This window comes from Anguilla rostrata, chromosome 11, assembly GCF_018555375.3.
Source record: "Anguilla rostrata isolate EN2019 chromosome 11, ASM1855537v3, whole genome shotgun sequence".
Taxonomy (NCBI): domain Eukaryota; kingdom Metazoa; phylum Chordata; class Actinopteri; order Anguilliformes; family Anguillidae; genus Anguilla; species Anguilla rostrata.
In genome coordinates this window covers 22,356,103-22,370,744 of record NC_057943.1, presented here as the reverse complement: position 1 = coordinate 22,370,744, position 14,642 = coordinate 22,356,103, and the positions used below count along the sequence as shown (strand labels likewise).

The following is a 14,642-nucleotide window of genomic DNA, read 5'->3' as shown; positions in this document are numbered from 1 at the left end:
TTCACAAAATGCATGAAATTGGAATGTATTGGCATTAATGGAAGGGAAACAGAATATGGAGTATTAAGAATATGGAATTCACCATCCAGTTACACTCCTAATAGTAACTGTGGCAGTCCTAGACAATGCTGCCTTGCCTAAACCACTCCATTAAATGCAGAGTCTATGGAAAACCCAGTGGCTGTGTCCAGGTCCCTGAACTTTTGCAGGCTTAAATTTGGGGGTTTTGATTGCTGCGGTGAGACGTAGTAGGGTGCTGCTCCAGCCAACACTTGGGTCACTTCTAACAGAAACCACACAATCTGACTCCACTAATACCAAACATGTGCAGGTAAGTGTGACACTATCAATGTTAACTTCACTCAAACTGAAGCGGTGTTAGCTTCCTCTGTATGATTTTCTTCATGTCAGGCTGAACAGACTGGGGAGATATAAGGGGTTTGTGTGAATGTGATTCTAACCTCTACAGGAAACCTTTTACTCAGATATTATTACAAAACAGGTTTCACATAATTCCTTAGCTCACTATGTCTATTGTGAGATTCTTAATTCAAGTTCTGGTGACAAAACAAATAAAGTCTTTGTACAACATCAAGAAACGAATTGAATAAATTAACTGAGTAGTGTCATGTTCCTTTGTTCATTCATCTACCTGAATTCTCAATGGTGTCCTGCATGTATCGTTCCATGTTTCCATGCTGTCTTATTTGTTTTGTTCAGATGTATTTCTGTATCAGAACACACCATGGTACCTGGCTGTGGACGAGCATCGTTTCACAGCAACCTAGAAATAGAAATGACAATCAGTTCGTCTTTCCTTGAATTTTTTTTTTTGTTTGTTTGTTTTTTTTCTGTTTTTCTAAATATGTACAGTCAACTCATTGAGGAGGGGGACTGTAGAAGAGTAAGAAATAAATGCAGATACCGTGCTGAAGTGCTGAAAGTCTATCTATCAGTTAATCAGCACGTGTAATCCCCACTAGTGTATTCCTAGCTAGTGGAGCACTAGCTGGAGGATCACCCCCACCTCTCTGTGGCTCCACGGAACAGGCCAGAAGCAGAAATATTTCCAATCTTCTCATTCCAAGAGTAATGTGTGTGAGCAATCAGTCCTGTAGGTGACAACTCTTAATAGTCCAGTCTAATTTCACTGTATTTACAGAACTTTCCAGCACTCACAATGACCTACAAGGCTGTTTTCCCACCGGTGAGGAAAAACTCGGTCCTGTTTTTCAACAAACTGTGATGATTTTGTGGCCACAGAAAACTAATCTGAACCCTTTTTGCTGCTGTCGTGTGTCAGTCTGTTTGATTTCGTTAAGGGCACTTTATATAAATCTGAAATATCTCACGATCCTCCTCAGAGCACGATTGGCGGTACTGAGCTTCACGTTTATTAGTACAAAGAGCTTTAACAAGTATTTAGTTTTTTTTTTCTTCAAAAAGAGGGTTTGTAAATGTCAAAAAGAGGGTTTGTAAATGTCATATTTCAAACAGAAAGCACAAACAAGTGACTTGCTCATTTGGTTTGTTATGTTTTTCTTTTTTATACATAAATTACAAAATGCAAAAAAAAAAAAAAAACAATTATTAAGGGTGCAGCCAAATGCAATGTAAATGAATAAATATGTCCCCAGACCCACTGTAAACCAACATCCTTCTATCTCCAGGGAATTTTAAAATAAATCACTATTTGCATCGTCCTGCCCTTCTATGACGTTGTTTGTAGGTCTCGAGGCTGTTTGTTTTGTAAAGTTTCTACCTGTCAACTTTCTATGCCGTCGTTTCTGTATGGCGTTCTGTCGTTCGATGCATGTTGTACTATGGAGCCGTGACTGTACGTGAAACACAGACCCTGTACCTTGTCTTGTGGAAAAAAAACGTGTCTAAATGTTTAAAGATATTTTTATTTCTTTTTAAAGCAACGTTTCCCCATGGTCAAATTAAAATGAAATAAATTACTGAAATTACATGAATTATTGATATCTCGCAACTGAGCTCATTCTCTTTCCTAATTGTGATCGACAAATGACTGGCCTCAGTGCAGATAACGTCGATACTGCGGGAACTCCCAGAAAGGCCACGCCTGTGACACTCATTGTATCTGGTAACCAGGATGTTGAACACATTCCCTACATGCTTTGATATATTATTAGCACACTATTAATGACATTGTGTATTACCTGGCAGCGGCATCTCTCAAGGCATCTCTGACTCAAGACTCCATCATTCAACACATAAGGAATGTTTATTTTGCACATGAAGTGACTTTCTTACACTGTGCATCTTACATTGAAAAAAAGATTTCCTCATTTTAACTCAATGACTCATATTCAAATAAATATGTATTTATAGTTTACAAATTTCAACTTCACTTAACTTCATGCAGCTTTCATGAGACGCCTTTCACAAAAAGACTCTTGTTGATGGGATAATGCAGATCGAAGGGCAGATAAGAGCGTAAAGCCTGGTAAACATCTAAGGTATATTCAAGGCTGTGCTGTAAAAAGACTGTTACTATGAAACGGCACAATCATATGACCACGAATAACAGAAATACTGAAACGTACAGAAGACAGCCACAAGCTGACATTGTGGAGAAGCTCATCGCCTCTCCATCTCCCTGAGCCTCATATTTGAATCCATGTAATTCTGTGAGGACAGCAAAGTGTGCTTGCATGTTAGCATGTGACTGAGTCCCTGAGGGAAATGCCTTTAAATGAAGAGAAAGCTGTGGACAGTGGGACAGGAGCAAGAGTCCAGTCGCCGGACACGCCTCCAACCCCCCCTGCACTTTGGGTTCCCCACTGCCTGCCACTGAAGAGAGAGCTCCCTGAAAGAGAGAGAGAGAGAGAGAGCCTGTTAAAACTCTTCAGTCAATGTCACATGTGGCATGCTGTTTTCCCAACTTGTTTAAGTCAGTTTACCACAGCAGAGAATTGGATGGGAGAGGCAAACTCAGACAGTCTCACAGCGCCACCTAGTGCTCACACATCCATTCCTAAAATATGGCCTCTGTATACTTCATCAAATCAAATATTTAATCATTGGAACTTCTCAACAACAGAACAGGACTTAATAGATCTCAGCAAAATCAGTAAGGAGAGCAGAGTAGGGCTTTATCTCCAAAATGATTACCAGTCTGGCAACATAAAACCATTCCATGCTATAGATATTTTGTATTGGGAATGACAAGGGTCAATGAATTGTCAATGGTGTTCATTTCTTACACAGGAACAGCTCAATCTTGCTTGACCTTTACTGGATCTTCTACAATCCCAAAAAAATAAAGTAACAATCCCATTATGTGAACTGTGTGAAAAGAATTGGAGAAATAAACGCAAGAGTTCCCCACTAACATTCCTCTGCCTGCACATCTTTAAAAAGCACGCAAGGACAGAACAGTCACTGTAACTGATGCCTGAAAATACAGAGTCACAATATATAGTTTTTTTAATTACCCTAAAATGATTTTCATGTCATTTCTACAACTCTGACATCAACTATAATGACAAAAAAGGGAAATAGCACTAAAATGGTTAGTACACATTGAGATAGTGAACAAATGTCCAGATTGAGTGCAATCACAACAGCACTGAAAGAATGATACATTAATACATTATTGATTAAAGGCTTTAGTCTCTCTCTCTCCCTCAAGGAAATGGCCAAATGACCTAGGAAAAACATTGATTTTCCTTTCATCCTGACAACTCAGATTAACCATTGAGAGCCAGTGGCCTCAAGCATATCCAACCCCAATCGATTCATATTGAAAAATATAACAAAAGAGAATTTTGAATAATAGCAGACAAACAAGACTGAATTCCACAGGGCCAATCTACAATCCACTGGTCAGTCTGGCCATAAACAACAGATCTGATGCTGATGTGTGAGTTATTTCAGACATGTGCCTTTTAAATTTACATCTTTAAATGAATATTACAAGAGCTGGTTAAAATTGTGGCTACTTTAGTCTTGGCTGAAAACACACCATAGGTTATAGCATACCAGGTTGAATACCTCCACTGCTGTGCTTCTAAATATGGAAATTATTGCACATATTGGAAATTACTGTATATTAACCTTTCAGTATTTCCCTTGGAAGAACATATAACTGCACTGACTGTACATTGTGTCCTTCACTGAAATAAAGTAGTATTTTATGACACTCTTCCCAAATGTCCAAATGCATTTCGGTCCAAATGCAAATGTGGTTAAACAATCCTGTCTAATTCACTATGTGCAGTGAATATAAAAAAAAAAACACAATTGTAAATAGTTAGCAAGCTAAAAGTCTATATAGGAAAAAACAAATCCATAGTATGATCCACACTAATTGAAATCTAAACAATCTCGGCAAATTCCAGGTTACTTTACCTCCTGGCTAGGAACTCCAGCTAGGAATAACTTGACTTAAATATTAATCTGGTAATATCCATACACAAGAATTCCTCAATTTTCTACAATAATCTGATCACCATATCATTTATACCTCACACATTCTGAAAAAATACTTCTGGAAAAGATGCACTTCTGTATCGTCGCTGAAGCATCCTCTGGGAGTCTCCTCACTCCTCCATGGAGCATTTAACAGATCAGATTTAAAGATGGCGGACCTTGATTGACATCCGGGTCATGTAAGGATCGAGGGGACGTGGACGGATAAAATAAGCTATTGGAATGAGCCCTATAGCCCTCACATGTCTGTCCCATTTCCTCCTCAGACCCTGACTACACCCTTACGTATTATCTCCTCTCCTGCTCAACCTGACCAGACCACCTACCTGACCTAATGCATATGTCCCCTCCCCAAACCTTGTCTCTATCTTCACCTGTCTTCCTCATCATCCTCCCCATCGCCTGAGCAATGCTGATGTCCGGCAGCTAGGGCGGGGGGCTGGCACTCCACACAAACCCTGTGACCCTCACGCAGGTACTGCATCCACCGCGTGTGCGGCTGAGAGCTGTGCAGACACCCTGCAGTCAGGGAGGTCAGCTGGAACTCCACGCAGTACCTGCAGCCACACAGGGAGTGAAAAGTCACGATTCTGCACCTGGGTTGAGTAACCCTGCATTGTAGACAATTACTGTAAAAAAGGGTTGCTCAACTCCAGGTTCTACAGGCCCCAGTGTCGGCAGGTATTTACTCCAACCGTGTACTACACCACCAGATTTCACTAATGAGCGTACTTACTGAACCAGGGAGGTAAAATAATCAGGTGGTGTAGTGCACGGTTGGAAGAAAGACCTGCAGACACTGTGGCCCACAGGACCTGGGGTTGAGTAGCGCTTCTATAATGCAGGGGCACCACCAGGGATTTAGGGCCCTGTGAAAAGATCTCACATTGGGCCCCCTCCACCCCAGAAAATCCTATGTTCTAGTATTTTCTGTGGGCCCCTGTCAGTCAGGGCCCTTGGAATCATGCTAGGTCCCCCCGCCCCCCACAGCCTTTGCTGAAAACAGTAAGCAAGGATATGGATTAAATACAGATAAATACAGTCAGGTGTCTTGAAGAGATACAGATAGGTATTTGCAAAGGACAAATACAGTCATGCCTTCAAAAGATAAATACATGTAGGTGTGCCCAACATAAAAATGTAGTCAGTTATAGACAGGAAATAAATACAGTCATGTATAGAGAGGATATACATCAGCCAGGCGTGTTCAGAAAATAAAAGTGTGTACAGGAGGACGTTCATAAAATTATTCTCACATGACCTCTCACCCTGTGACATCAGAGCTACTGGAGATATCCCTCTTCTTTCTGGCATTGCCATAGCCACCTGTGGTGATCAGGGCAGGAACTACAGACACAAAGAATTATACTGTCAGCACATTCCTAGACCCACACAGTACTACAAGCAAGCATTTGAAGGGAGAACGAAAGTCATCTCTATGATGACATCACCACATTGTCCCCACAAAAGCAAAGATTATATGACCTTTGGCATTTTGCAGACACGCTTATCTTGAGTGACTTACACAACTTACATTATTGTAGATACAATAAATTTATACAACAGGATATTTACCCAAGCAGTTCAGGTTGAATACCTTTCGCTAGGGAAAATGCCAGTGCCCCACCTGGGAATCAAACCTACGTACAACCAAATAAAAGCTCGGTTTCCTGAGCCTTATGCTACACAGTCAACCCAAATAGATTAATATTCCTGTGCAGTTTAGATTTTGTGGAAGCTGGACTTTTTTTGGAAGCCAGTAGTTTACTGATGCAAATCAGGTCTTTGTTCAATGATAGGACCACACCTCGGAATCAAGCCCACAACCTCATGGTTACAAGAACAGTTCCTTAAACAATACACTACACTACTGTATAATAGTACACTAAAGCATTAATACAAACCTCCAGCACTCAGACAAGGACAGAGTGAGCGCAAAGTCACTTTAGAAATGATGATGATGATGACGATTATGAAGATGATGATGATGATGAAAATTATTGTTATTAACTATGCATGTCTTAATACTACTACTACTACTAAAAAAAATAAATAAATAATAATAATAATAATTGCAAGCACAAACTGAAAATAATGCCTCATCAATTTAAATGCAATTTACTCCTATATTTTTTCTAATTAATTTTAATTAATCTTAATTTCTCTCAGTTCATTGAAATGACCCTAAATATTTTCAATTGAGAAAACCTAGAAAATATGGGTGTAACAAACTAAAGTAAAAATGTAGGTTTATTCATTTTTTTCAATGTGCTTTAGTGTCATTTCACATGATGCGTGGCAACATAAGTGTGTAGTGGTGTAAGAGATTCACGCCAATAACACTAGTTTGGCCTTGAACTTGATCTTGAGTGGATCTCACCCAGTGAATTGCGACACTGCCCGTACTGGTCCCAGTATTCTGCACAGCCAGCAAATTCCTGCAGTGGGGGACAAGGCTTCCCGCCATTCCGAGCTTCCCGCAGCACCTCCCGGATCCGCATGCGCACCGCCACCCGGCACGGCTCGGCACAACCAGACCAGTGGCTCCACTCACTCACCACACACGGCTCAGCTGGGGCACAGAAAAAGGGGGGGGGGGGGTGAGGCGAGGAAAGGCGAACGCCAGCAACTCATGCCTTTATTCAGCTTTCTCCTGATGCACTTTGCACAAGTTCCACAAAATGGATTGATCACATTGATTTACAAAAACAACACAAAAATAAACATTAAATACTACGCACAGAATGATAGCAATAGAGTTGTGCAGAAATACAGGTTGTGATCATTTGTGCTAGAATCCAAGGCAAAAATCAAGCTTTGCCAGTGAAACAAAACCAAATTTCCACATTATCCAAAAGGCAAAAACCAGACATTTTTCATTTTAGGTATCCACCAAACACCTTAAAGATGATTTTGTACAACTGCAGTTTAGATCCATGAGACTGAATTCAAGCTTAATTTGTAAGCATTCAAAATCAATTACCACGACTTCCCTAACTTTCAACTGGTCTCTTCATATAATTCTTGCAAATAAAGACTTTTTTTTGTAATTTTGTTTTTGTTAAGCAATAGTCAGACCTGAATAAAGAAATTTTAAGTTTCAATTAGGCTACTTTCAGATTACTTTCAGATTAATAATCATTAATAAATTCAAGATCTTTTAATATTGTATTGTGTTTGAGAATATGGTTAAAACTAAATGTATTTGATGGCAACTGAAATGGACAATTTACAATATTTGAACCATTTACAATTACAAAGTAGGCTACTAAATGTAATGGATAGATTATTTTGAAACACTCTTAGATAATCAGCTCCTTTAAAAACGAGTAGCCTACATAACGTTAATTAGTTGTTTTAATTACTTAGAGCATGCACTCACGGTAGTGTTCAAATAAAGTATAAATAAACTGTATAAATAAAATGTGACCTGTTATCTTTTCAAAATGTGTTTTGCGACTAGAAATTGAGGTAAGTGTTTAGACTTTTCGACAACCTCTTTGAATCCGTACTATTTTACGAAGTACAACGCAATTTATTTACTTATTTTAAGTCCCCATACAGTCCATTATAAACCAACGGTCGTATAATTCACCTAAACACTTGCAATCCGTTAGGTTTCAAAACTATACCTGGACAAGCATGTTGGTAATCATGACAGCAGTCAAGTGCAGAAGTGCACGCCTGGTCGCAGTAGCAGGTGCCATACGAACGGTCAGGTTTCCATCCTTTGCTAACGCAAGAGAAGTCCCGTCCACTGCAGCACAATCCCAAATCTTGACACCCTCCCATGCCTCTACCAACCTGAAGAGACAGCGTGACCAAACCCAACAGCCATACACATCTGGGTAAGGCCATATCTGTAACTAATATGCGGAGCGCTTCACCCTCTTAAAACTATCGTGCAGTCCCGTACGGCGCTCATATACCCATATGCAAAAGAATTCTGTACATCACTGATGTTCAAGTCGCTTGATCGAAGCAGCTGTATCATTCAGTTTTAGATGTTTTTTGTTTAACACGCCGCATAAAATAAAAAAAGAGTATTGCAAGACTCGCTTCGCATACGGTCAGCTAGTAGCCTCGTTCATTCACTGGAATAGTTTCACAGTGCACCTTTCTGGACCCCAGAAGGACAAAGTGCCAACAGGCAGTTTCTGCCAGTTAACCTTTCCCACATCGCTTGTCAATTATAACGCCATATCTCCCTTAAAGAGACAGCGCCTGTCGCCGCCTGTTACGGTTCAACAAATAAAAGTTTTTTGACATGATGCCAAACTATTTCTCATTACATCTAGAGCTTGGACACCTAGGCCTATTTAGAATATATTCTCAAGAAAACCATAAGCATAACATTCATGTTCTCAAAAGTGTCTGGTGTTATGTTTGTGAAAACATATTTGTTTTGTAATCTTCATTTTCAGCCTTTTTTTCCCAAATCTGGTCACCAGACCATTTTAATTGCATTATTGAAAAGAAGTTTTTCAGGGCCAAAAAGTGGGATGTTCTTGACTGGCTAAGTGAATCCCCTGTCCTGAATCAAACTGAACTTGCGTTTCACTTGCTGAAGATAAGAATGAAGGCAATCGCTCAGAAACAAACAGGAACTGATGGCTGCAGTACATGCTGTGGCAGAGCCTCACCAGGGAATATGGTGATGGTTATGGATCACAGACTTCAGGACTTCAGGCAGTCATCTAATGCAAATGATTTGTAACCAAGCATTAAATACGAAGATTTATTTCAAATTGTAGGGGACTTTTTTTAGTGGGTATGTATAAAAAGGCTGTAATTCCTACAGTGACCATCTGATGTACAGTAAATATCCTCAAGTTAAAGCTAGTAGTCTGAACTTTAACCTTACATTCATTCATTTTATTTTGTATCCAATGTTCTGGAGTACAGAGGCAAAACAACAAAAATTCTGTCACTGTCCCAATACTTTTGGATTTAACTGTATATATAGCATTCCTCTGACTGCTGAACAACCTTATCTTAAATATAACATTTGCTCAAAACAACAGTGAGCTCTAGTTAGATACAAAACTAATGTGTGTGTGCACATGCATGTGAGTTTGCGTGTGTGTAATTGTAAGTCATGTACTTGTGAACATGCATATATTCATGCAAACGTGTACTGTATAAATGCCAGCATGTGAGTATGTGTACCGTGTGCACGTGTGCATCTTTCCAGTCTAGCAGAAGAGGCCTCTCACCCACTGGTGTTATTTTTTGTAAATCCCATCTAACATATTCAGGACCATGGTCCACACAGGGGTCACATGTTCATTTTTGCCTGCTGAATTAATAGAAGTTTCAACGGACTGTTTGCTTTACTTGGCCCTTCCCTTTTAACTGGGTTGGTTTAAGCAGCTGGCCTCACTGCCCATTTGTGTCCAAACACGTGAAAAGAGTGGATTAATTTAATTCCCGCTCACAGCTATTCATGCAGAAACAACAATAAAGGGCAGCATAGCTGCAGGAATGGCCATTCAACAGATTCCCAGGACCTGACACGACTACCCAACCTCCACAACACAGACACACTGTACTGTCCACTGGCAAGGCTCCGATGCATCGTGACCCTCTGACAACACGGTCAGTATTCAGCACAGCGATAGCGCTGGGAGTTGTCATTAACTCCAGCCATTCCTACCTGTAAACACGTGAAAGTATAACTATTGTAAGGGGATACCACATCCCCACATTTCCCCAGGGCTACACGTGCTGACACGCTGCCACTCTCTCTGCTGCTCATCAATAACTGAGGGAGGGGGGGCGGGGGGTGTTTGGCCCGGGGGTCTTCGTCTTCTTCCTCAGCTTGCTCACTAGGTTCCAAGATCACCTAACCAAATCAATACATGTCAATGTCTTGATTGTTTGCACTGCATTAACATTGATTTTGGAAAGCTTGGAAGATGTTTGACAGTCTTGAAATCAGAGCCTGCCATGAAATGGGGACTAAGAACACTATGCTCCTAATACTCCTACGATGAACTCACAGTAAGGTTATAATTAGGTTACATTAAATTATGTGGTCATGAAATTCACAGTGAAGTTGCTTTTGCATTTCAGCAATATTGACAGTTAACAATGTTTTTCAAGCGCTGCTGTGGTACCTACTTGTATACAGCTGATTAATTACATATGAATAAGCAGAAAGTCACCCAATCCATTGTGCAAAAATATATTGCAAACATAATTGTAATTTATACTCAAATAAAGAAATTGCAAACTGGATAATTATAATTTTTCCCTCATGAAATTGCTTCTACTAATAGTGGAGCACTTACGGTAACAATACAACAAAATACTGAGAGGTTGAAACTGAGATAAGTGTCTGTAGGTCTAAGCAAAGAAATACTGCTTAACTGCACAAAATAACAGGTGACACTACATAAGTATCAATGCTTTTAAATTGATTTGGGAAACAATGTTTTGGATTATGGTTGGGTGCTAGAATCATGACAGAAGGGTCATGAATTCTACATCTGGTGTATACTACTAACTAATCTACAGCAATTGCATATACTGCTGAATTACTTGGAGTTGTTCCGGTGAACATTTAACTACATAACTAGGCTGCTGCCTCCCCTTATGATACCACCACTCATTCACTTTAACTTTAACTATGAAAGACAAGACAAGCAGTAAATTGCCTTGCAGAACAATATCTATTCCTGCTTCATGTATTGCTAAATTAATTTGTCGCGAGATTATATGGCGACAGCACAGCTGGATGTGAACAGAGGATTATAAATAGACTTGAGTGCACAGAGGCACACACTCAATGGCCGCACACATTCTGTAAGGAGCTGAAACAATTTGACCAATTTGCTCAGTCAACAGCATATGTTGCCATGGAAACCAGCTCGTTTGTCAATGGCTAGGGACCAAACTTTGTGATTGGCCACTGCGCTACCCCCTATTGTTGAGCATGACCATATAAGGACCCAATGGAATCACGTTAATGCTGACACAAGGCTATTGTTAAATCTTACATACTTAAGTACGTAAGATGTAAAAATAGCCCTTCGTCACATGCACACGCACACACACGCAAACCACTTTGCTGGGGTCACAGATCAAATGAGAAGAAGGCAAATTAGGAATTCTTCTGTGCTGTGATTTGTACTGCAAGGGTCTAATTATGCAAAACATGCATGGTTCAGTATTACCATAGCACTTCTTTCCCAGCTGAATATGATTGCCCATGTTTTCCACACCCCCTGCCCTTACTGTCTGTGTGTGATGGGGTGGGAATGATGCGATGGGTTGCTCTTAATTCAAGCTGCGGCAGGCAGATGCAGTATGCTACTGGAGATTTCATTCAGATTGCCTAGCTACAAATGGCACGGTTGATACTAAGATCTGAGTGCCAGAATAAAAAAAGTGTTCTCATGTAGGGTTTTCTGGTTTGGACTGAATGAGCGGGCCTGAAAGTGAAGGTTATCCCAGTGTCTTCCATTTCAGAGTCTGCTCTCATATCCTGGCAGGCATTGGAAGGATCATGGGAAATCTGCTCTGGGAAAGATAACACCTCTATTCTCAGACAGAAAGATAATTCCTCTGTGCTAAAGAGTGTATTATATTTCTTAACACTGCTTATGTATTTTAGTGTAGGAAGAACCTCCTTGAATTAGTTTATTTTTCACTCTGTTGTTATATCCAGTTACTTTCATTCCTGTTCATTGTGCACAGGTACAATTCAAGTTGCAATGGCAATGACTTATGGATCAGGGTCTGAATTATGACTTTAATTATAATAAATCTGATTCTGGCAATTACAGAGACACAGTCATTGCCTGTACTCAAATTTATGAATCATACTAAAGGGTAATTATTAATCATTAATTTACCTTAAGTAAAAACAATATATTTTTATATGTTGCAGTTTGGTCAATTTTTCAAAAGCAAATGACAGTAATTTGTGATATAAAATCATTTTAAACATTATATGGAAAATAGAATGATTAAACAAAAGTAACTTTTGCCGTCAGACACTAGAAAGACTTAGAAAAGACTTAAGAAAGACCTAGAAAGACTTAATTCAGAGGAAAGTATCATCAGATAAACAAACTTCGAAGAAGCACAAAATCATACCTGTTAGTCTGCACTCACACGCCAATCTCAACAGCTTTATTCAAATGCATGGAGTGTGTTAGCAGCACCTTCTACTGTTCTCTGCTGTAACTGCACTGTAGTCGCAAACTGTTCTACACCTAACTGTCCTCATAGCTGTCAGGATTTGCCATTGATTACCCTATAAATAATAATTTAAAAGGAATGCCTAGATTCCTCTAGAATTTGAAAAATTTGGGAGCTCTGAACTGAAGCATTTGTTTTTTAAGCTTAGCAATCACCCAAAAAAACTTTCCAAACTGTATTTTCAAGCCATAGTATATTGAACCTGGCCTGTTGCAGCCAAAACCGATTGATCAACACAAGCTGCCAGGAATATTTGCTCCATTCAGGTATAATTCTGAAATGTCCTACCTTGTCCACATTTTAATTTCACTTAGCGTTCATATTCCATTGAGCAAATTAATATAGTGAGACAGATCTGCAAATTCACAACCAAATTATTGTCCAGCCATCACATGAATGTCTTGATATATTTAAGGATATTTAATGTGTTACTCTTTATTATGGTTCATCAAATGTTAAAGCATTTCAACCTGAGCTGTACAGGAAGCTCTCTAGTGTGGATCAAAGAATTTGGCAATGGTCAGGCCTCTGGGAGACTGACATTTAAAATAAACCAGCTGAATCCCAAGCCAAGGGCTGAAATTAGATTTGACTTATGAAGATATTTAAATATAATTAAATATTAAATGCCAAAATGGCACAAAGATATCATATAGCCCAATGGCTGATTTATACTCCATTTGAATAAATTTCACATAAAGCAAAATGCCTGATGACATTATCATTCAAAGAAACCGATGTTAGTGCTCATTGGTAGTAGGAGAATGCACAGTCAGACATTAGGCCAAGATATACCAGCATCTGTAATGCGACAATGATCTGTAATAGAACCGGTACAGAAAAACTTATACACAGAGCATTGTTGCAATATCTGGACCAGTTTATAGAGCATAGACTTTTTCATCTCAATATGAGTCAAGTTTTACAGTTTTAAGAATGTCATCAGATAAGACTTGGCTTATTAGAAGAGATGTCAGTTCTGATATACTATATAGGACACAGAACAGGGCAATGTGAGATTACCATTTCATGCAGAGGGGAATGTTTGTTCCTTTATAGCACAAAATTATTTGATAAGTGTTCGAATTCAGTGTTTTACACTCTCAGTGCTAAATAAGAAAAAATCAATTAAACAGGAGATACAAGCTATAGAATCCACTTAGACGTATTTTCAAGTCTTATTATAAGAAAACAATGTATTTAACAATAAAACAGAATCATTTCTCGTATACCTGTGTTGGCAGAGGTTATGTCAATTTTTGCTCTCTTTGCAAGGGGAGAGGAACAACAAGGCAGGCAGTGTTTATTCAAGTATTCAGTGAATTTAGAAGCAAGTGAATTTACAGACGCACAAATCCTGCTTCTTAGCCGTCCTGTCCCAGCTCCGGAGTAATCTTATTACTTATCCGTCATGTTTTTGAGAATTCACGTCTCTTGGATTTCTCACTATTCTTATGAAAGAAGATTAAGAGGAGGCCTCTCGCTCAGTGGGAAGTTAATTAGCAACCGTCTCCAGGTCCTGTCTCTCAGTAGCATCAGCCTTAGTCATTGGGAAGCACAGCATATTTTAAAAATTATTTTCTGTCCTCAGTATAGTGTATTAACCCTTAACTGAAAACTCGAATTTCATGAAAAAAACAAAGTTTTTTCAGTACACAGTGTAATTATGGAGAAAATTGTTCCATCTTAGTCTGATCAAAGCTTTTTTAAAATCATCAGAATAACACTGTTTAGAAATGCAGCATGGCATTGTTAATAAAAATTGTTAGTTTGTATTCATACATTCATACACATATAGTTAATAAATTTCATCTACGTGAACTGTGAAATAAAGAGCTGAAACTCATTTGCGATCATTGGATTTTAACATTAGCAAAAACAGTGAGCTTGTAGCCAAGTTAAAGAAATGATCTTCCTAGCTGTTTGGCTTTTTTAGACTGATAATAAACAGTTATTGATCTACAATAACAGATGGG

At 39.1% G+C, this 14,642-nt stretch overlaps 1 protein-coding gene across 1 annotated transcript; it reads right to left on the bottom strand.

Annotated features, from left to right (window-relative positions):
• Nucleotides 1-2,229: 2,229 nt before the first annotated feature.
• si:dkey-7k24.5 (somatomedin-B and thrombospondin type-1 domain-containing protein) lies at nucleotides 2,230-8,671 on the bottom strand. The gene is made up of 5 exons (XM_064298783.1): nucleotides 8,091-8,671; nucleotides 6,839-7,030; nucleotides 5,727-5,805; nucleotides 4,833-5,015; nucleotides 2,230-2,833 (listed from the first exon to the last, which is right to left on the bottom strand). Exons 1-5 carry the CDS (start codon nucleotides 8,314-8,316, stop codon nucleotides 2,716-2,718), a joined length of 798 nt encoding a protein of 265 aa, XP_064154853.1. The 5' UTR covers nucleotides 8,317-8,671; the 3' UTR covers nucleotides 2,230-2,715.
• Between the last annotated feature and the right edge of the window lie 5,971 nt (nucleotides 8,672-14,642).

What these genes read in the sequence shown, in the direction of transcription:
- si:dkey-7k24.5 (XM_064298783.1), bottom strand. Translation starts at nt 8,316, where the DNA reads ATGGCCTTACCCAGATGTGTATGGCTGTTGGGTTTGGTCACGCTGTCT. An exon ending in TTACCAACATGCTTGTCCAG is followed by an intron (nt 7,031 to 8,090) that starts GTATAGTTTTGA and finishes TCTGTGCCCCAG; the next exon opens with CTGAGCCGTGTGTGGTGAGT. An exon ending in GAGGATGATGAGGAAGACAG is followed by an intron (nt 2,834 to 4,832) that starts GTGAAGATAGAG and finishes TCTCTCTTTCAG; the next exon opens with GGAGCTCTCTCTTCAGTGGC.